The sequence below is a fragment of the Ovis canadensis genome, chromosome 3, assembly GCF_042477335.2.
Source record: "Ovis canadensis isolate MfBH-ARS-UI-01 breed Bighorn chromosome 3, ARS-UI_OviCan_v2, whole genome shotgun sequence".
In the NCBI taxonomy this organism is placed as follows: Eukaryota; Metazoa; Chordata; class Mammalia; order Artiodactyla; family Bovidae; genus Ovis; species Ovis canadensis.
Genome location: NC_091247.1, coordinates 103,247,729 through 103,270,115, shown reverse-complemented (window position 1 = coordinate 103,270,115; position 22,387 = coordinate 103,247,729). Strand labels below are relative to the sequence as shown.

Genomic DNA, 22,387 nt, shown 5'->3' with positions numbered 1-22,387 from the left:
TTTCCTATTTTTAATGTAATTGATTTCTGCTTTGATTTTTATTATTTCTTTCTGCTTGCTTTGGATTTATTTTGCTCTTTTTCTCGTTTCTTCAGATGGGAGCTTTAGTTTTTGTTTTTAAGCTGTGCTGGGTCTTCATTGCTCTGAGGGCTTTTACTCTAGCTGTGCTGTGCAGGTTTCTCATTGTGGTGACTTCTCTTTTTGAGGAGCATGGGTTCTAGGATGCAGGGGCTTCAGTAGTTGGGGCTCCCAGGCTCTAGAGCACAGGCTCAGTAGTTGTGGTGCACGGGCTTTGTTGTTCCAGCGCATGTGGGACCTTCCCAGATCAGGGGTCAAACCCAGGTCTCTTGCATTGACAGGCAGGTTCTCTACCACTGAGCCACCAGGGAAGCCCAGTTTTAAATGACTGATCTGAGACTTTTCAGCTCATCTTATGTCAGGATTTAGTGCTGTAAATTTCTCTCTTGAGACAGTTTAAGCTGTGTCCCTCACATTTTTATGTGTTGTATTATCATTTCATCATCAATTTGTCATTGTCAAATCAATATCATTTCATTCAGTTTCATTTCACTTAAGAAAGAATTTTTTATTTCTGTTGAGATTTCCTCTTTGCCTCAAGGATTTTTATTTTTAGAAGCATGTTATTTAGTTTCCTAGATTTTGGAGACTTTTTGGTTATCTTTTATTATTGATATTTATTTGTTTCCATTGTGGACAGAGAACATACTCTTTCAATTCTTTTAGATTTTTTGAGGTTTGTTTGATAGCCTGGGATATATTTTATCTTGGTATATATTCTGTGGTACTTGAAAAGAATGTATATTCTTTTGTTGTTGTATAGAACATTTTTTTAAAAATGCCAACTAGATGCTGTTTATGATGGTGTTATTGAGTATTCTTGCTGATTTTCTGTTATTCTATCAGTTGTTGATATTGAAATCAACAACTACAACTGTGGCTTTGTCTATTTCTACCTTCAGTTCTATCAGTCTTGGCTTTACATGATGTACCCCTGTTGTTTAGTGCATGTCCATTTAGAATTTCAGTCTTCCTGGTGAATTGACACTTTTAAAATTATATAATGTCCTCCTCTACCCTTAGTAATATTCTTTGCTCTGTAGTTTACTTTTTTTACATTAATACAATCAACCCTGCTTTGTTTTTATTAATATTTACATAACATCTTTTTTGTCCTTTTACTTTTAACTTATATATCAGTATATTTGAAGCAAGTTTCTTAGATGCATTATTTAATCAGTTTTTAAATCCTCTGCTAATCTCTTTTAACTGTGGTCTCCCTACCATTTGTATTTAATATAATTATTTGTATGTTAGAGTTTGCTATTTTGTTTTTTTGTTTTCTTTTTTTGTCTGTTTTCCATTTGTTTCTTTTCTTGCCTAGCTCTGGGTTTCTTAAGCACTTTTAAGAATTAAAAAAAATTTTCTGTAATATTTTGAGTATATCTCTTCATACAGCTTTTTTAGTGGTTGTGCTGGGTATTACGTTATAAATATGTAACATATCAAAGTCTCCTGGTATCAGCATTTTACCAGTTTGGATGAAGAATGGAAACGACTTCCCTTTATGTCCCTTTAATCTCCTCATTTTTAATATGCTTTATTTTTTCATACATTGAGAATCACATTAGGCTGTACTGTAGTTTTTGATTCAACTGTCAAGCGATTTAGAAAATTCGAGAAGAGTCTGCTTTATTTACACATATTTATATATGTCAGTACTCACTGTGTTCTTCCTTACTGATGTTCCCAAGTTCTTTCTTTTACCATCTCCTTCCTGTCTATAGAACTTTAGTTATTCTATAAGAATAGTTCTGCTGGGAACTTTTTTTTTTTTAGTTTCTTTGTCTGACAGTGTCTTTATTTCTCCTTCATTCCTGAAGAGTAATTTCACCAGATATAAGATTTCGTGTTGAGAGTTCTTTTCTTTTAGCACTGGAGAGAGACTGTGTGGGTACTTCCCTGGCAGTCCAGTGGTTAAGACTCTGCGCTTCCACCACAGGGGGCGCAGGTTCAATCTTTGGTTGAGGAACTAAGATCCCACATACTGAGAGGCACAGCCAAAACAGAGAAACAAAGAAGCTACTTCCTTTTGGCCTCCATGATTTCTTTGGCTGTGCTGGGTCTTTGTTGTTACATAGGCTTTTATCTAGTTGTGGAGAGAAGGAGGCCACTCTCTAGTTGTGCTGTACAGGTTTCTCGTTGCTTTGGCTTCTCTTGTGGTGGGGCAGAGGCTTTAGGGCGTGCCATCTTCAGCAGTTGCAGCTCCCAGGCTCTAGAGTGGAGGCTCAGCAGTTGCGGTTCCCAGGCTCTAGAGCGCAGGCTCACTAGCTGTGACCCATAGGCTTAGTTGCTCCAAGGCATATGGGATCTTCGCGGATCAAGGATCAAACCCAGGCCTCCTGTGCTGGCAGGTGGATTCTTTATCACTGAACCACCAGGGAAGCCCCCTCCGTGATTTCTGATGAGAAAACCGCTGTCAGTAGAGTAGTTGTTGTTATTTTGTTTTGTCATTAGAATGTCACCCAGTCATGTCTGTCTTTTGCCATCCCATGGACTGAGATTTTCTAGGCAAGAAGACTAGAGGGGATTGCCATTTCTTTTCTCCAGGGGATCTTCCTGACCCAGGGATTAAACCCATGTCTTCTGCACTGGCAGGAGGATTCTTTGCCACTGAACCACCAGGGAATGAAAATGTTTTTACCCTGATGCTTCTTTATTCAGTACGTTTCCTTTATACATGTTCATATCATGTACTCATTTTTAATCTCTTATACTTAGAATATATGCATTTTATGTCTATTGATATTTGTTGTATTGGAAGTTAAAACTAAAACCTTTAAAAATATTTGTTCATTTAAAAGTAACAAACCTGTTATATGTTAGCATAACATTTTTAAGAAAAATAAGTAAATTTTTTAAAATAAAAATGCTAGCAGGAAGAGTGGCACTCTTTTACATTTTTGCAAATCTCTTTAATGTTTATCCCAATAGAAAACAGCTAGTTCAGGTATGGCTGATTCATTTTGCAATACAGTAGAAACTAACACAATATTGTAAAGCAATTATACGCCAGTAAAAATTAATTTTAAAAAACATAGCTATATTCTTATATCTACTTCAAAAAAATTGTTTTTGATCATGCTATGTGGCATGTGGGATCCTAGGTCCCCAGTCAGGGATCAAATCTGTGCCGCCTGCAGTGGAAATGCATAGTCTTAACCACTGGACTGCCAGGGAAGTCCCTCTCATATCTGTTTTTTTCAGAAATAACAGCTTTACTGAGATGTAATTCACATTCTATACCATTAACCAGTTTAAAATGTACAATTCAGGAAATGGCAACCCACTCCAGTATTCTTGCCTGGAAAATCCCATGGACAGAGGAGCTTGGTAGGCTACAGTCCATGGGGTTGCAAAGAGTCAGACACGACTGAGCAACTTCACTTTAGTATATTCACAGAAATGTGCAACTATCATCACAGTCAACTTAAAGAAAATTTTCATCACCTCAGAAATAAACCTTGTACTTCTTAGCTATGCACCCTGCCTGTAAGGCCCCAGGCCAAAGTAACCTACTTTCTCTCTCTCTAGATTTGCTTGTTCTGCACATTTCATATAAATAGAGTCATATAATATGAGATGTTTTTTTGGCTGATAGTTGTTGTTTAGTGGCTAAGTTGTGTCCCACTCTTTTGCAACCCCATGGACTGTAGCCCACCAGGATCGTCTGTCCATGGGATTTCCCAGGCAAGAATACTGGAGTGGGTTGCCATTTCCTTCTCCAGGGGATCTTCCTGACCCACAGATAGAACCTGAGTCTCCTACATTGGCAGGTGGGTCCTTTACCACTGAGCCGCCAGTTTTTGTTGTTGTTCAGTTGCTAAGTCGTGTCTGACTCTTTGCGAGCCCATGACCTGCAGCATGCCAGGCTCCCCTGTCCTTACTATCTCTGGAAGTTTGCTCATATTCATGTCCATTGAGTTGGTGATTCTACCCTACTATCTCATCCTCTGCCAGGTCTTTCATTTAATATGATGTTTTTAAGATCCATCTATTAGTGTGTTATAGCATATACCAGAACTTTATTTGTTTTATGGTCAATTACTGTCAGGAGATGAATTGTATAGATATTGCACAGTTTGTTTATCCACTTATCATTTGATGGGTGTAGATCTGATTCTTATCCTAGCAAGCAGTTAATTTCAGTTCAGTTTAGTTCAGTCGCTCAGTCGTGTCCGACTCTTTGCGACCCCATGAATTGCAGCACGCCAGGCCTCCCTGTCCGTCACCAGCTCCTGGAGTTCACTCAGACTCACGTCCATCGAGTCAGTGATGCCATCCAGCCATCTCATCCTCTGTCATCCCCTTCTCCTCCTGCCCCCAATCCCTCCCAGCATCAGAGTCTTTTCCAGTGAGTCAACTCTTCACATGAGGTGGTCAAAGTACTGGAGTTTCAGCTTCAGCATCATTCCCTCCAAAGAAATCCCAGGGCTGATCTCCTTCAGAATGGACTGGTTGGATGTCCTTGCAGTCCAAGGGACTCTCAAGAGTCTTCTCCAGCACCACAGTTCAAAAGCATCAATTCTTTGGCACTCAGCTTTCTTCACAGTCCAACTCTCACATCCATACATGACCACTGGAAAAACCACAGCCTTGACAAATGGACCTTTGTTGGCAAAGTAATGTCTTTGCTTTTGAATATGCTATCTAGGTTGGTCATAACTTTCCTTCCAAGGAGTAAGTGTCTTTTAATTTCATGGCTGCAATCACCATCTTCAGTGATTTTGGAGCCCCCCCAAAAATAAAGTCTGACACTGTTTCCACTGTTTCCCCATCTATTTCCCATGAAGTGATGGGACCAGATGCCATGATCTTTATTTTCTGAATGTTGAGCTTTAAGCCAACCTTTTCACTCTCCTCTTTCACTTTCATCAAGAGGCTTTTGAGTTCCTCTTCACTTTCTGCCATAAGGGTGGTGTCATCTGCATATCTGAGGTGATTGATATTTCTCCCGGCAATCTTGATTCCAGCTTGTGCTTCTTCCAGCCCAGCGTTTCTCATGATGTACTCTGCATATAAGTTAAATAAGCAGGGTGACAATATACAGCCTTGACGTACTCCTTTTCCTATTTGGAACCAGTCTGTCGTTCCATGTCCAGTTCTAACTGTTGCTTCCTGACCTGCATATAGGTTTCTCGAGAGGCAGGTCAGGTGCTCTGGTAACTTGGCTGGACTCAAACTTCAAACTGTCTCCCCTGTTAAATAAATGCAGAACTCACCAATTTCTTTCAAGAATTAATGCCACTCCAGTTTCTGCCTGTTCTTGATTGCTCTCTAGTGCCTTCAAGTAGTTTTTAAAATATTTTGTTGAGAGGTGTTTTTTTTTTTTTTCTGTGTAAGAGTTAACCAATAAAACCTACTTCACCATTATTGAAAGAGGAATTCACAATGCCTTTCATTTTAATTGGCAATACAGCTGATGGAGTCTTACATAAATTAATCTCCTTCAGTTCTCAAAAACACAGCCCTCTCTCCTGACTCCAGATAAATGCCTGAGGTAAAGAGACAATGCTGCTGGTGATGTGAAGCTTTTCTATAAATGTCAGTCATGATGTTGAAATCTTGGAAATGAAAGTTTACAGTTTGAGAGATTTATTGAATAAGATTATTGCTGACAGAATTCAAGTACCCATTCTTTGCTCTTTCCTATTATGGACATTGAACTTCAAGACTTGTAAATTTTATCATTGCTGGTGATTTGGGACCAAGCCTGGTCTATAAACTGTAACCTTGCCCTTCCTGCCTTTCCCAAGCAGGCTGTGATCCTGCCTCCCTAGAAAGGCAGAGGAAAGGAAGTGTTGGATCCAAGAGTATCATCACTCTCTTCACCACTTTTGGGACTTAATAATTTATGATAATAACAAAATAATAATCACAATAAAAATAGTTCCTGAAGCTTTACCTCATGTCTGTCTTGCCAAGTCATAGCTAGTCCATGAAACTTTCTTTTAGTTGTGTGAGGGAATGACCATGTTTCAGGAAGCATTGTATTCTCATTCTGGAACCACTGTGTCTAGCACATAGTGGGTGTTCAGTGAAGGTTTATGGGGTGGATGTTGAACAGCTGAGCATATGCTCTGAGAAGAAAGTGGTTTTGACATTCTGTATGAGTTTTCTGACTCTTGCTTCATCTCATTTATTCACAACCCCCTACTTGAGAGAACAGTAGATAATATCTAAGTTTAATATTTAAAATTTTTATTCATGTAATTTACTTTTTGGCTGTGCTGGGTCTTTGTTGCTGCATGTGGTCTTTCTCTAGTTGTGGTGAGCGGGGGCTACTCTCTAGCTGCGGTGTACAGACTTCTCATTAAGGTGGCTTCTTTTGTTGTGGAACATGGGCTCTAGGGTGTGTGGGCTCAGCAGTTGCGGTTCATGGCCTTAGCTGCCGCGTGGCATGTGGGATCCTCCAGGAGCAGGGATAGAACCCATGTCCCCTGCATTGGCAGGCAGATTCTTAACCACTGAACCACCAGAGAAGCCCCTAGGTTTAATTTTTAAAATTATGAAAACTAAGTCCAAGTCCCAAATAAAAGATTTCTGGAATTAAACATAACTTCTATGTCATCTTTTTGACCTCTGCCTTAATCGTTCTGGGCAAAAGACCCAGGAGACCAAGAAATAAACACTCTTCATCCTTCCCATTCATTCATACATTTGGTGTTATAGCAGTCACATTTATCATAGTGCCTGGAAATACTTCATTATTTAGAACAGAATTCTAAGCATCACAGATATAATTTGATGTCAGAGATAAGCATTTGGAAATAAAAATAAGTGTTGATATTGTACCATTTTGACTGCTTTTCTTTATAAACATGCAGATTATGTGGTGTCTCTGGGGAGACTTGTGGCTTCCCGGTATGCAAACGGCCTGTTTCCACGGATCTACACGACGGAAGATGGCAGAGTGTACAATGTAAGTTGGAGTTCCCTCGATGGGCAGGTCCAGGGACACACTGCTGAGGTTGACACAGAGAGGCAGCCAAGCCAGGGCCTTATCAGTTCTGGAGGATTTCTTCTGACAGTGTACAGGGTGGTGAAAGTCACAGCCCAGGAACTTGACCCATTAGAATCAGTGCGGAAAGCACCTGACCAGAGGTGAAGACGTTTGCATATCAACACTTTCTTTTACCTGGAAAATAAAGGGGAAAAAACAGTATGAGGGGGTCATCTGAGAGGCAAGAGCAGGCTGCTCTTACCTGACAGGTGCTCTAAAATAAAGGACCACTGATGCAGGTAGTAGTGTATATCGAGAGGGCGGCACCTTGTACTGGAGTCCTTCATTCCCAGCAATTCAACATGAGATTCCTGCACCCGCCACATGTCAGGCCCTGTGCACACCCCGGCCACCACAGGGAGCTCCAGAGACACACGTCCCATCATGTTGCTTCATGGATACTTGTTCATGTCACTGTACATCCATGTAGAGTCCACTTGGACTGTTATTTCTTAGTATTTGAAAAATATACATTGCTCTCATACTTAGCCTTTTCCTAAACAATAATATTGTTTAGTAGGGCTTCCCAGGTACCACTAGTGGTAAAGAACCCACTGCCAATGCAGGAGACATAAGAGAGGGAGTTCAGTTCCTGGGTCGGGAAGATCCCCTGAAGAAGGAAATGGCAACCCACTCCAGTATTCTTGCCTGGAGAATCCCATGGACAGAGGAGCCTGGCGGGCTGCAGTCCATGGGTTCGCAAAGAGTTAGACCTACTGAAGTGATTTAGCATACACACAAACAATAATATCCATGAAATTTTGAATTTGGTGTATAAAATGTATTTTTTTGTCTGAATTACCTTAAAAGGCAATGCAGAAATACCGAACATGTCTGTCTTTGCCATTCAATTCCACCTTCATGGCCCCTGTGACACAGTCCCCCCCTGGTTTCCATGCTGTGGTAGTGACTTGTAGTAAGTGCTGCGGAGTCTGCCAAGGGGGTGAGGAATGCTGCTTTAGGGAGCATGGAAAGCAGCAGGAAGTGACGCCTGTGCTTCAGGAATAAGCTTGAGACACAGAGTTGGGGGTGGAAATGAAATGAGCTGAAGGCAGAGTGCTGAGCATGAGCCAAGGCATGAAAACATGGAATTACATGATGTGTTCAGGAGACACACCTTCCTTAAGGTGTTGTGAGGATTGTTGAAAGGTTTCTTTTTTAATACCATATCTTTAAAAACTTGATTCTTCACAGAATAGGACACCATTTTTTCTCATTTTGTATATCTCCTGCCCCCTGCCAACACCCTGGAAGGCCTTGCGTGATTGTTCCTGACCTTGTGAATGATGCTTTATTTGTGTGTCACCTTTCAAGGGCAGCCCCTAAAGCGTTGGTGGTGGTTCTGGGTGATCAAGTGATCTAGGTACAGGGGAGCTCGGCCTGAGAAACAAGAAGAGGTCTCAGGACAAAGGCCATGAGCACGAGGATGGCACCCCTTAGAGGACGCCAGGCAGATATGCTGGCATGTTTAGAAGCATTTTCAGAAATGTTTTTGGCATGTTGTAGTTAGGCAGATGTTTCAGTGAATTTTTTTTTTCAATCTGGCTTTGCTGATCTCGCTTTTCTTCTACCTAATTTCTTCCTCGCCCCACCTAGTTTTCTTTGGAATATCTGAATTTTATCTAGATTTGTTGAATACAAGTTTTTAAAAATTTAATTCTTATTTTATATTATTGGATAGCATCACTGACTCAATGGACATGAGTTTGAGCAAACTCCAGGAGATAGTGAAGGACAGGGAAGCCTGGCATGGTGCAGTTCATGGGAACAGAGAAAAAGGAAATCTCTGCAGTTGCAGAGTCTGGACACAACTTAGTGACTGAACAACGGCAGAGAGTTGATTGACAATATTGTGTTAGTTTTAGGTGTGCAGCTAAGTGATGTAGTTATACATATACACATATTCATTCTTTTTCAGATTCTTTTCCCATATAGATTGTTACAGATTATTGAGTCCAGTTTCCTGTGCTATATAGTAAGTTCTTATTAATTATCTATTTTATATATAGTATGTTGCAATAAACATTGGGCTGCATGTATCTCACACAAAATTAGTGTTTTCATTTTCTTTGGATATATACTCAAGATAATTGCCAGATTATATGCCAGTTGTATTTTTAGTGTTTTAAAGCACTTCCATACTGTTTTTCATCGTGGATATACCAATTACGTTCCCACCAACAGTGTCGAGGTCTCCTTTTTCTCTGTTCCTTTTCCATCCTTCGTTATTTGTGGTCTTTCTGATGACGGACATTCTGACTGGTGTGAAGTGATATATCATTGTGGTTTTGATTCGTATTTCTCTGATGATTGGTGATGTTGAGCATCTTTTTATGTGCCTGTTAATTATCCATGTATTGTCTGTGGCAAAATGTGTGTTTAGATCTTTGGCCCATTTTCTCAATCTTTTTTTTTTTTAATATTGGGTTGTGAGCTGTTTATTTTATTTTTTTAATTTAAATTTATTTATTTTAATTGGAGGCTAATTACTTTACAATATTGTTTTGGTTTTGCCATACATCAACATGAATCCGCCACAGGTGTACACGGGTTCCCCATCCTGAACCCCCCTCCCACCTCCCTCCCTGTACCATCCCTCTGGGTCATCCCAGTGCACCAGCCCCAAGCATCCTGTATCCTGCATGGCGATTCATTTCTTATATGATATTATGCATGTTTCAATGCTATTCTCCCAAACCATCCCACCCTCTCCCTCTCCCACAGAATCCAAAAGACTGTTCTGTACATCTGTGTCTCTTTTGCTGTCTCGCATACGGGGTTATCCTTACCATCTTTCTAAATTCCATATATATGCGTTAGTATACTGTATTGGTGTTTTTCTTTCTGGCTTACTTCACTCTGTGTAATTGGCTCCAGTTTCATCTACCTCATTAGAACTGATTCAAGTGTATTCTTTTTAATGGCTGTTTATTTTAGATATTAACCCCTCATGAGTTATATCATTTGTAAATATTTTCTCCCATTCAGAAGACTGTATTTTCATTTTGTCAATGGTTTAGTATGCTGTGAGAAAAATATTTAAGTTTATTTAGGTCCCGTTTGTTTATTTTTGCTTTTGTTTCTTTTGCCTTAGAAGACAGATCCAAAAAATATTGCTACGATTTATATCAAAGAGTGTTCTGCCAATGTTTTATTCTTGGAGTTTCATGGTTTCAGTATTACATTTTGTTCTTTAATCCATTTTAAGGTTATTTTTATATGCAGTGTGAGTGAATATTCTAATTTTATTCTTTTATAAGTAGATGTCTAGTTTTCCTAGCACCATTTATTGAATAGAGTGTCTTTTCCCCACGGTATATTCCTGCCTCCTTTGTCATAGATTAATTGCCCATTATTTCTGGGCTCTCTGTTTTGCTGCATTGATCTATGTGTCTGTTTTTGTGCCAGTACCATACGCTGTTTTGATTGCTGTAGCTTTGTAGTATAGTCTGAAGTCAAGGAACATGATACCGCCAACTCTGTTCTTCTTTCTTAAGATTGCTTTGGCTATTCTGGGTCTTTTGTGTTTCCATACAAATTTTAGAATTACTTGTTCTAGTTCTGTGAAAAATGCCATTGGTGTTTTGATACAGAAGCATTAAATATGTAGATTATCTTGTGTAGCATGGTCGTTTTAACCACATTAATTCTTCCAATCAATGAACATGGAATACCTTTCCAGTTCTTTGTGTCTTCTTTAATTTCTTTTATTAATATCTCAATATTTTTCTGAGTATAGGTCTTTTATCTCTTTAGATTTATGACTAGATATTTTATTCTTTTTGATGTGATGGTAAGTGGGATTGTTTTCTCAATTTCTCTTTCTGATAGTTCATTGTTAGTATATAAAACTGTGACAGATTTCTGTGGACTGTAGTGGGATTGTTTCCTCAATTTCTCTTTCTGATAGTTCATTGTTAGTATATAAAACTGTGAGAGATTTCTGTGGACTGATTTTGTATCCTGAATTCATTCCTGATCTCTAGTAGTTTTCTTGGTGGTGTCTTTAAGATTTTCCATGTATAGTGTCATGTTGTTTGTATACAGTGACTATTTTACTTCTTCCTTTCCAAATTGAATTCCTTTCATTTTTTTAGGTCTGATTGCTTGATGCTCTGACTAGAACTTACAATACTATGTTGAATTAAAGTGACAAGAGCAGGTATCCATGTCTTGTTCCTGATCTTAGAGGAAATACTTTCAGCTTTTCACCATCAAGTATAGTATTAGCTATAGGTTTATCATATATGGCCTTTATATTGTCAAGGTCCCTCCATATCCACTTTGTGGGGAATTTTTAAAAAATCATAAATGGATGTTAAATTTTACAAAAAGATTTTTCTTCATCTATTGAGATGATCATGATTTTTTATTCTACAGTTTGTTAATGTGGTGTATCACATTAATTGATTTACAGCTATTGAACCATCCTTCACCCCTGGGATAAATCCCACTTGATCATGGTGTATGATCCTTCTAACCTATTTTTTAATTTGGTTTGCCAATATTTTGCTGAAGATTTTTGCATCTATGTCAATCAGTGACAGGCCTGTAATTTTTTTGTGTGTGGTTTTGATATCAGGGTGATACTGACCTGGTGGAATGAATCTGGAAGTGTTCCTGACTTTGTAATATTTTTTGGAAATAGTTTGAGAAGGATAAGTGTTAACTCTTCTCTAAATATTTGGTAACATTTTCGCCTGTGAAACCATCTGGTTCTAGACTTTTGTTTTAGGGGAGTTTTTTTTTTTTTTTAACTTATTCAGTTTTACTGCTGATAATTGGCCTGTTCATGTTTTCTGTTTCTTCCTGGCTCCATCTGGAAGACTTGTGCTTTTCTTTTATGCTGTTCATTTTATTGGTATATAATTGTTCATGGCAAGCTTTCATGATCCTTTGTATTTCTGTCTTTTTCATCATGGATTTTATTGATTTGGGCACTCTCTCTTTTTTTCTCTATGAGTCTGGCTCGAGGTTTGTCAGTTTTGTTTATCTTTTCGAAGAATCACCTCTTAGTTTCAGTGATATTTCCCATTGTTTCTGTAGTCTCTATCTCATTTATTTCTGCTCTGATCTTTGTAATTTCCTTCTTTCTACCAACTTTATGCTTTGTTTGCTCATCTTTATCTGGCTTCTTTAGGAATTTTTTTTTCCATCTGCCTTTGCTGATCTCTATTTTCTTTTACCTAATTTCTTCAGAGTACCCCTGAGCATTTTCAGAATTAAAAATGATTCTGTAACTGGAAAGGTTAAACACAATCTGGAAACTTTTTTTTTTCCCAAAGAATGCTATATTTTTGTATAGATCTCATCATCATGTTTCCTTCTATGGGAAATTATCCAAGGATTTTTTATTTGTAAGTTTGGAAGACTTCTTCCTGGAATGTATGGGGTTTGGAGGATCATCTAAGAAACTGTTATTAATATACAGTTCTTGATGGCAAAGTCATAACTCAGTGGGCCCTATTGTTCCTGGCAGCACTGGGGTTCACATGACTTGTTTTGACTCAGCTCTGAAAAAGAACAAAACAACGCCCTTTACTGCAACACGGGTGTACCTAAAGACTGTTATACTGAGTGACGTTAAGTCAGACACAAAAAGACAAATATTGTATGATACTGCCTAATGTGGCATTTAAAAAAAGATACACATGTATTTATTTACAAAATGAAAGTAGAGTCACAGATGTGGAAAACAAATTTATGGTTACTGGGACATGGAGAGAATAAATTGGGAGATTGGGACTGACATATACACACTACCATATGTAAAATAGAAAACTATTTCTGTATAGCAAAGGGAACTCTACTCAATACTCTGTAGTGGTCTGTATGAGAAAATAATCTTTTAAAAAAAGAGTGGAGATATATATATATATATATATATATAAAACTTATTCACTTTGCTGTACACCTGAAACCAACAAAACATTGTAAAAAAAAAAAAAAGCTATACTCCAGTAAATGATTTTTTAGAATGACTTGTTTTGGTATGCTTCTATTTATTTTATTTTGTTAATTTTATTCTCATTAAGCTGACAGCCAAATCAGAACTAATCTCTCAGTATATGGAACATTTAACACAAGCTGTGGAGAGCTACAAGCAGCGGATGGACTGGCTCACCAGCAACAGCCGGCAGATCTTTGGTGTCATCTTGGAGCAGTGCATCACCATAGTGCTGGATTTTGGTGGCATGCTGGAGGAGGAGCTTAATCTGTGCCGAGATGCTCTAACCATGGTCCTCCAGGAGCAAGTGGCTCACATAGCCAAGTTCAATGTCATATGGTGAGTTCCCATGGGAAAGGAGTATTTCCCTGAAACTTCATGAGTAATTTTCATGTATCTGGAGCTAACTAGCATCGCTAACACAGTTAGCTCTGTGGATAGGGAAGAGCTATAAGCTTGTAATTTCTTAGACTTTATCATTCCAGCAAAATCCCACAGTGAGTCAGTATTAAAAACTTTTATCTATTTTATGCAGGGCATTAGAAGAGATTTTAAAACAGCCTTCTCTTCAGTGTGTGTCAAAGTCAAAATATAAGGGTATTTATTATATTGAATATATGTTTAAGGCCATACAATTCCTCCACACACTTTAGACTTTAGGTTTGATGATGAATTTCAGCATCACAAATTTTCACTGTTTTTCAGACTGAGTTTGCAGCTCAACTTGATTTCCTCTGTAAGCTGACCTCTCTTTTAATCAGAACAACAGGTGGCTGGCTTTATAGAAGTTCCCTTATTTCAGAGTCTTCACAATCAATTATTTACAGATTCTTGGATTCAAGAGAATTTGGACTTCAGTGCTGACTTCTCCTGTGGAACAGTTGCTCTGTCTTCTTGACAAAAGATACCTGGATGAGAAGGCCATTTTTCTGAGTCTTTCTTTTCTAAGTAAAATATTTTCAGCTAAAACAGATGACACCTTCGAAGATACTGCCTGATTGTGTTTGTTTTATCCTAGGTTCCTATTTCTATCACACATAAATTATTGAAGGAATTAAGAGATTAAGTCTATAGTGCCTCAGCTTTCTTGGAAATATGTGCTATAGCGTATATGCCACCTAGCCAGATCCTCTATGCAGAGGCCACACAGACACAGAGGTGAGGCAACCTAGGCCTCTGGAAGTATAGGCCAGGAGGGACAAATCAGGCTGATTCATTTAGTCTGAGATTCATATAATTCTTCCTATTACAAATTCATATATGATTCATGCTGCTGCTGCTGCTAAGTCGCTTCAGTCATGTCCGACTCTGTGCGACCCCATAGATGGTAGCCCACTAGGCTTCCCCATCCCTGGGATTCTCCAGGCAAGAACACTGGAGTGGGTTGCCATTTCCTTCTCCAATGCATGAAAGTGAGAAGTGAAAGGGAAGCCGCTCGGTCATATCCAACTCTAGCGACCCCATGGACTGCAGCCAACCAGGCTCCTCCGTCCATGGGATTTTCCAGGCAAAAGTACTGGAGTGGGGTGCCATTGCCTTCTCTGTATGATTCATATAATTAATTTAATTATAAACAGAGATGAACTCAAGTAGCTGTTGTTTTTTTTTTTTTTGTGGGGGGGCAGATTTCCATCACATTTCCAGTCCCAAATTAAATGATTTAATGAAAAGTTTCAAGAATTTTAAAACTTACACTCTGATGAATTCAAAGCAATACTGTTTTTGATCCTAAAAAGGGTAACTGATAGGAATCTTTCAGAACAATGAAAACAATGTAATAGAAGAATTAGAAATAAAGTTGTGGAGTAACAAAATTGTTGCTGATTTGCAAATCTTAATGCTTATAAACTTACTACTCATAGAAGACAGTTGCAACTAAACCTGCCTATCTGTGAAAATAACTTTCCTCAGTAAGTTTTTGACATTAAAATTTTTATGAAATACAGTTGATTTACAGTGTTATGTTAATTTCAGGAGTACAGCAAAGTAAGATTTACAGTGTTATGTTAATTTCAGGAGTATAGCAAAGTAATTCAGTTATAAAAATTTATACCTATTCTTTTTTAGGTTCTTTTCCATTGTAGATTATTACAAGATATTGAATATAGTTCCCTGTGCACTTTCCTCAATAATTTTAATGTACTTGGTAGTATTCAAATTTTTGAGATTTCTTAATTCTCGAAAGTGAAAAGTGAAAGTGAAAGTCGCTCAGTGTGTCTGACTTTGCGACCCAGGCCAGAATACTGTAGTGGGTAGCCTTCCCCTTCCCCAGGGGATCTTCCCAACCCGGGGTTCGAACTCAGGTCTCCCGCACTGCGGATTCTTTACCAGATGAGCCACAAGAGAAGCCCAAGAATACTGGAGTGGGTTGCCTATCCCTTCTCCAGGGGATCTTCCCAACCCAGAGATCGAACCCAGGTCTCCGGCATTGACCCAGAGATTGAACCCAGGTCTCCGGCATTGTGGTTGGGTTTACCAGCTGAGCTACACGGGAAGCCCAAGAATACTGGAGTGGGTAACCTATCCCTTCTCCAGCAGATCTTCCCTACCCAGGAATCGAACTGGGGTCTCTTGCATTGCAGGCGGATTCTTTACCAACTGAGCAGGGAAGCCCTTCTATAAATGTTGTTTTTCCCAATCAGTACAGCTTATGGAAAGTCATGGTGCTTTGGGAACCTGCCTTAAATAGCTCACCTGTTTTCTCAGTAATTTTCAGAGGTCTGGGAGCTACATTTTCTTTCTAGTGACATTGGGTGCCTTGTTGCTTGTAGCTCTGAGACTGAGGGCTGACAGCTACCTTGACCACTGCCTGGTGACAGCCCCATGTAATTCCTTTCAGGGTTTCTCAAGAGCCTGTGAAATGGCAGGAAAACGCTGTTCCTGTGACAGCACCATCCATAGCTGCCGCCATCAGCTGGGTTGAGAAGTTGCCTTTTGAGCTGGCTTCAAGCCACACCAGCCGCCTGGAAGCTCTGCTGGAGGCGGGAAAGGATGAAGTGGTGAGTGTGCGTCTGTGTCTGGTCCCAGGTCACAAAAGTGGCTTTGAGCTTATTCCTTCACACTCAGTGTCCTCACACTGCCTCGCAGCTGAGCCGGAGCCCTTCCCGTTGCATCACACAGACACTGCCTCCTGGAATCCAGGAGCCCCAGAAGTCTTAATCCTGTTCGCCTTGGAATCTGGATCCAATTGAGAAATAGATGACAGGCCCCACATGGGGATCAAAAGAGCATATCTGGTGGTGCAGAGGTGGATCAGTCAAATCAGACTCTGCTCCCCGAGCCTGGCTGGGCTCCCCCTGCCAGCGGGGGATTGGTGCCACAAGGCACACCCTCCTTTAACTGCTGCTGGGAGAACCATGTGCTGCTCACAGTCTCTGAGCATCAAGAAAGGAAGGCAGTGAGGCCCTGATTGTGTATCTCTAATGCTTCAATTCCACTTTTCCACTTTTGCTCACCTGACAATTAGATAAACATGTCTCTTATGGGCTCTTATGGGTTCTTCCCTGGTGGCTCAGATGGTAAAGAATCTATCTGCAATGCAGGAGATCCAAGTTTGATCCTTGGGTTAGGAAGATACCCTGGGGAAGGGAATGGCAACACACTCCAGTGTTCTGGCTTGGAGAATCCCATGGACAGAGGAGCCAGCAGGCTACAGTCCATGGGGTTGCAAAAGGTTGGACATGAGTGAGTGACTAACACCTTTCTTTCTTATAAGAGGAGAAGTTATAAGACTCCTCATAGAGCCCCAAGGATGAGGAAATAGGGTTTCCCCAACATCCATGCTTTGAGTCTTTTCCAGTTCCTCTTCTTCACAAATGGGTCCATCAGGTGCTTTCCAAGGTGAAGTGTATCCCTGCTGGTACATCATCTGTTTTCAGATGCTAATGCATTCACATATATTTTTTGATAGGGACCTTTGGGAAATAAAGCTTTACCTGGAAGATGTGATTAAATGGTGGTGGTTTGTCTCTTTTAGCCATTAGGGTGTGTATTTCTGTGAGTGACTATTAAGGACAGTGACAGGTTAGAGAGGACGTACTCTGAGCAGGTGAGGTCCTTAGGGCAGCCTCAACTTTCTAAGCGGGGCTCTGAGCCTCAACTTTCTGCTTTGTCTTGGGATACAGATGCTTAATCCTTACTAATTGATCCATATTAATTAATATTCATAATTAATTTCTGCTTCTACCCTGGAAGCATGGGGATTCTGTAGATTTCAAGCTTTACTCCATTGTATTAAGAAGTCATTTCTTGGGTGAGGCACCTTGAAAGGAGAGCCCTCAGTGGTCACCAGACTGTTTATTGATACTGAGGGTTGATAGTGTGAAATTGGAAACATACTGTTTATCTTTATAAAGTCAAAGGGACAAATGTTTTCCATTAAAGAAGAACAAAATACAAGCTACTTTGTTCTTTGGCCTTTCAAGTCTGTTTTAACATCGGTAAAATTTCAGATGTCTGGACGCTGTGATCAGCATTCCAGAACTGGAGTGTCTCCCCGGCTCTGGGGCGTGCGTGTGCGTGTGCACACGGGTGCGCTCTTTCTGTCCCCCTGGCTACCCTGGCCATAGCTGGCTCTGGCGACCTGACCTGACAGCAAGATTTCCTGGTGATCTTGCCTTTCTGTTTTATGTCCCTCTGGTTTGTATGCCTCCTTTCTCTGGGGTTTTTCCCTAGCCCAGGAAATGTATAACAATATAGTGAGTTCCAGGGAAGTTCTGTGGAAGAGAAAGTACCAAGAAAGAAGTTTCCTTGCATTGGCCACCAAATGCCACATGAAAACTCTTGAGCAGAGACTATGGGGTGTGAAAGATGTGGAACGTATTCAGACTGGTGTTCTCCACTCAGGACTTGTATCTGGCTGTGGTCCCGAGGAGAGTGTTAGTAAATGCAACTGCCTCACATATAAAAATGCCATGCTCTATGTCTTAAGATGAGTAAAGAAAAGCATGCATGGTGACTTCCCTGGCAATCCAGTGATTAAGACTCTGAGCTTCCACTGCAGGGGACATGGGTTCAGTCCCTGGTTGGGGAAGATACTGCCAAGTGGTGTGTCAAAAAAACACCACCACCACCACCCTATAAATAGGATAAGACTTAAAAAAACAAATCTATTAAAAACTTCCCTGGCAGTCCAGTTGTTAAGACTCCACACTTCCAATGCAGGAGGTACAGGTTTGATCCCTGGTCAGGGAACTAGACCCTACATGATGCGTCTAAAGATCCCACATGCCACAGCAAAGACCCAGTGCAGCCAAATAAGTAAATATTTTCTTTTATAAAATGAAAGAAAAGCAGTGTGAAGATAGTGGTCTTTGGGGAAGCATGTCCCCAGAACTCTGGAGCACGGATAACTGAGAGTTGACCAAAAACATAGGCAACTAAGAAGCTGAGCAAGAACCTTAGTGAATAGTGAATAACCCCATAGCCTTGATTAATGAACGAAAGCAAATCCTGACTCACTGCTGGCTATAGCAATTTCTAGTTGATGAAATCTTGAGGGAAAAAAATCTCTGTGTGAGGATTTCAGGTTCTTGGGTTATATCCAGAGCAAAGAAGCTATGTTTGCACTGCTCGAGGCAGAGATACAGGGTGTCATAAGCTGTCAACAGAACAATGAGAGATATTTGTCCTCACCACTTTCCTGTTGATGTACCAAACCCTCGACTATACTCCCTGTGTCTGTTTTCCTGTCTTGAGCTTTGTGTGATTGTAGATCCCATGAGAGGATGAAGCTGTCCTCATGCTAAACGTGGGCACCAACACAGCTAGAAGACTGGTAACTGTGGCTCGGTGGAGCCTATTTCAAGTGTCTTATGTGAGCCTGGGGTGCTGCAGTCCGTGGAGTGGCAAAGAGATGGACTCGACTGAGAGACTGAACAACAGCAATGTAAAGTGACGTCTAACACCGTGAAGAGGGTGACAGAGAATGCGCTTTCTGGAAGAACAGTATTAGTTGTCTAATTAGGAATCTGAAGAACACTTTCTTCCTCCTGTCAGTGTTTTAGTTCTTTTCAGGTGACTGACTGGGGGAAATAGACAACATTGATTTGTCTTTACCTCCCATGAGGTACTTTTAAAAGTCAGAGACTTTGTGATGAAGGGCCTGAGAGAGCGAGGGGTCAGATGGACTTTTTGTGCCCAGTTCGAGGAGGAGTGTGGTTGCAGTTAACGGGGCTCAGCTCCCAGTCTGGCCATCTCCTGACCCCCTGCCACCCTGTCCCCACCTGCCTCCTTAGGCACAGACTGTCCCCCCTTTGCTGCCACTGACTGGACATTCTAAGCAGCTGGGAGCTGACCCTCTGCCCACCTGTCTCTGGGTCAGGTAGGCTTAAGTCCCAGCTTTGAAGTCGAGGTGAAGTAACTGACTATCTGCCTTCAGCTAACCCGGGTTGGGGGATGTGTAATTAGAGGCTCCTGAATCCTGAAGGGCTGGTGACATCTGTTTATCCCTTACAACAGAACACATGTGCTGGAGGTTCTGGCCAGGTTATAAGTAGAGAATCACTTAGGGTGTTTGGTGGGGTTAGGTTTAGATGATGTGCGTTCCTGGCCCTCCCTGTGGTTTTTTACTTTCTGAGATTTATATACATGAGTAAGTGTAAGTCATCATGTTTCAGCTCTATCATGAAGCCAATTGCATAAGCTCCTTTTCACAGTGAAGAAACTGAACTTACACCACTTTCCCAAGGTTACGGAACTCAATAGTGGCAGAGGAGACCCTTAGAGCAGTGTGGTTAAGGGTGGGGCAGGACCACTGCTTGGGGCCCTGTGGATGGAGTCGATGTCTGTAAGTTATGCAGGGACCACTTTGTCATTGTCTCCTTTCTGGGTGAGGTATGCATCTCCCAGATCCTTGGTTTAAGCTTGGGATGTGTGTGTGTGTCTCCCCAGGTATCTGTCCCCTGAGGTGAGACCAGAGGGTGAACCAGCTGGGAATATGCCCTCCTCCCCACACACAGCCTCAGACTGAGGATGCCTGAGTTTGCACTGTAGAATTCTGGCACCAACATGGGGGATTGCTAATAAGCTTCCTGCTCCCAGTTTTATGCCAATACTTCTTCATTCCTGGACTTGAAAATAGCCACTCCTGACCTCATAATGTATTTGTGGGCTCAGAAGAAGCTTTTCTCCAAATCTGCCAGTCATATCCTTTCCATGTAAAGCCTGAGACTTCTTGGCACCAGGCCTTGAATATCTCACTTCTTGACTTTGGCCCCCACGCATCCTCAAGAAACGTTGAGGAGTGCTGCTCTTCTTTCTGCCCATTTATTTTTTTAAAGAGGCAGTTTTATAGAGATTATATGGCCCATGAGTCTGATTCAAGGATAGGGTGTGTCAGGGAAGTAAACCGATGGCTCCACTGTTTTGCAGATTGAATCCATTTACTACTTCGTGGTGGGAGACGTTCCCGAGGAATCCAAGGAGCTTCTCCTTCAGCAGGCTTTGGAGATCCCCTGTCCTGTCTGCACGGTGTCCTTCAATGCCAGAGGACAGGGCACCATAGCCTTCCTGAAGGACTTGAGTGCCAAGACCTTCGGCAGGTAGGCCAAAAACAGGCTCCAGGGAGACTGAGTGAACTGGCTGCTTGCGTGAAGTCAGCGATGGGTCTCGATTCCGAGTGGTTTTCATGACCAATCAGTTGCTATGGGATTTCCCTGGTGCTCCAGTAGTAAAGAAACCACCTGCCAACGAAGGGGACAAGGGTTAAGTCCCTGGTCTGGAAAGATTCCACGTGCTGCAGAGCAACTAAGCCCACAAGCCACAACTCCTGAGCTTCCAAGTGTAGAGCTCATGCCCCAAAACAAGAGATGTCACCACAATGAGAAGCCCACACACAGCAACGAGGACCCAGTGCGGCCAAAAAATTGGTTTCTCTGATCTTCTCTCTCTAGGCGCGTTTAGTCTCCATTCCCCTTTGCACCTGTGTTGTTGTTGTTCAGTCGCTCAGTTGTGTCCTGCTCTTTGCTAACCCATGGACTGCAGCATCCTAGGCTTCCCTGTCCTTCACCGTCTCCTGGAGTTTGCTCAAACTCATGTCCATTGAGTCAGTGATGCCATCCAACAATCTCATTCTCTGTCACTCCCTTCTCCTCCTGCCCTCAATCTTTCCCAGAATCAGATTCTTTTCCAATGAATCAGCTCTTTGCATCAAGTGGCCAGAGTATTGGAGTTTCAGCTTCAGCATCACTCCTTCCAGTAAATATTCAGGGTTGATTTCCTTTAGGATTGACTGGTTTGATCTCCTTGCTGTCCAAGGGACTCCCAGATGTCTTCTCCAGCACCAAAAATTGAAAGCATCAATTCTTCAGTGCTCAGCCTCCTTTATGGTCCAACTCTTACATCCATACATGACTACTGTAAAAAACCATGGCTTTGACTATATGGACCTTTGGCTGAAAAATGATGTCTTTGCTTTTTAATACACTGTCTTGGTTTGTCATAGTTTTTCTTCCAAGGACAAGTATCTTCCTAATTTCATGGTTGTAATCACCATCTGCTGTGATTTTGGAGCTCAAGAAAATAAAACCTGCCAGTGTTTCCATTGTTTTCCCATCTATTTGCCATGAAGTAATGGGACTGGATGCCATGATCTTAGTTTTTTAACTGTTGAATTTTAAGCCAACTTTTACACCCTCCTCTTTCACCTTCATCAAGAGACTCTTTAGTTCCTCTTCACTTTCTGCTATTAGGGTGATGCCATCTGCATGTCTGAGGTTATTGATATTTCTCCTGGCAATCTTGATTCCAGCTTGTGCTTCATCCAGTCTGGCATCTCACATGATGTTCACTCTGCATATAAGTTAAATAAGCAAGGTAACAATGTACAACCTTGATGTACTGCTTTCCCAATTTTGGACCAGTTTGTTGTTCCAAGTCCGGTTCTAACTGTTGCTTCTTGACCTACTTATAGGCTTTTCAGGAGGCAGGTAAGATGGTCTGGTATTCCCATCTCTTTAAGAATTTTCCACAGTTTGTTGTGACTCATATGGTCAAAGGCTTTAGTATAGTCAATGAAGCAGATTGTTTTGGGAATTCTCTTGCTTTTTTATGATCCAGTGGATGTTGGCAATTTGATCTCTCGTTCCTCTGCTTTTTCTAAATCTAGCTTGTACCTCTGGAAGTTCTTGATTCGTGTACTGTTGAAGCCTAGCTTAAAGGATTTTGAGCATTATCTTGCTAGCATGTGAGATGAGCGCAATTGTGCAGTAGTTTGAACATTCTTTGGCATTGTCCTTTGGGATTAGAATGAAAACTGACCTTTTCTAGTCCTGTGGCCACTGCTGAGTTTTCCAAATTTTCTGGCGTATTGAGTGCAGCACTTTCACAGCTTCATCTTTTAGGATTCGAAGTAGCTCACC

The 22,387-nt window shown here is 41.0% G+C and overlaps 1 protein-coding gene across 1 annotated transcript in view; it reads left to right on the top strand.

The window, feature by feature from the left end:
- The window catches only part of VWA3B (von Willebrand factor A domain containing 3B), a 189,239-nt gene that overhangs the window by 13,160 nt on the left and 153,692 nt on the right, over positions 1-22,387 (top strand). Inside the window, exons 3-6 of the mRNA XM_069581934.1 lie at positions 6,906-7,000; positions 13,117-13,367; positions 15,868-16,027; positions 20,400-20,569. Coding sequence (XP_069438035.1) covers positions 6,906-7,000; positions 13,117-13,367; positions 15,868-16,027; positions 20,400-20,569 — 676 coding nt within the window. The remainder of the gene's footprint in view (positions 1-6,905; positions 7,001-13,116; positions 13,368-15,867; positions 16,028-20,399; positions 20,570-22,387) is intronic.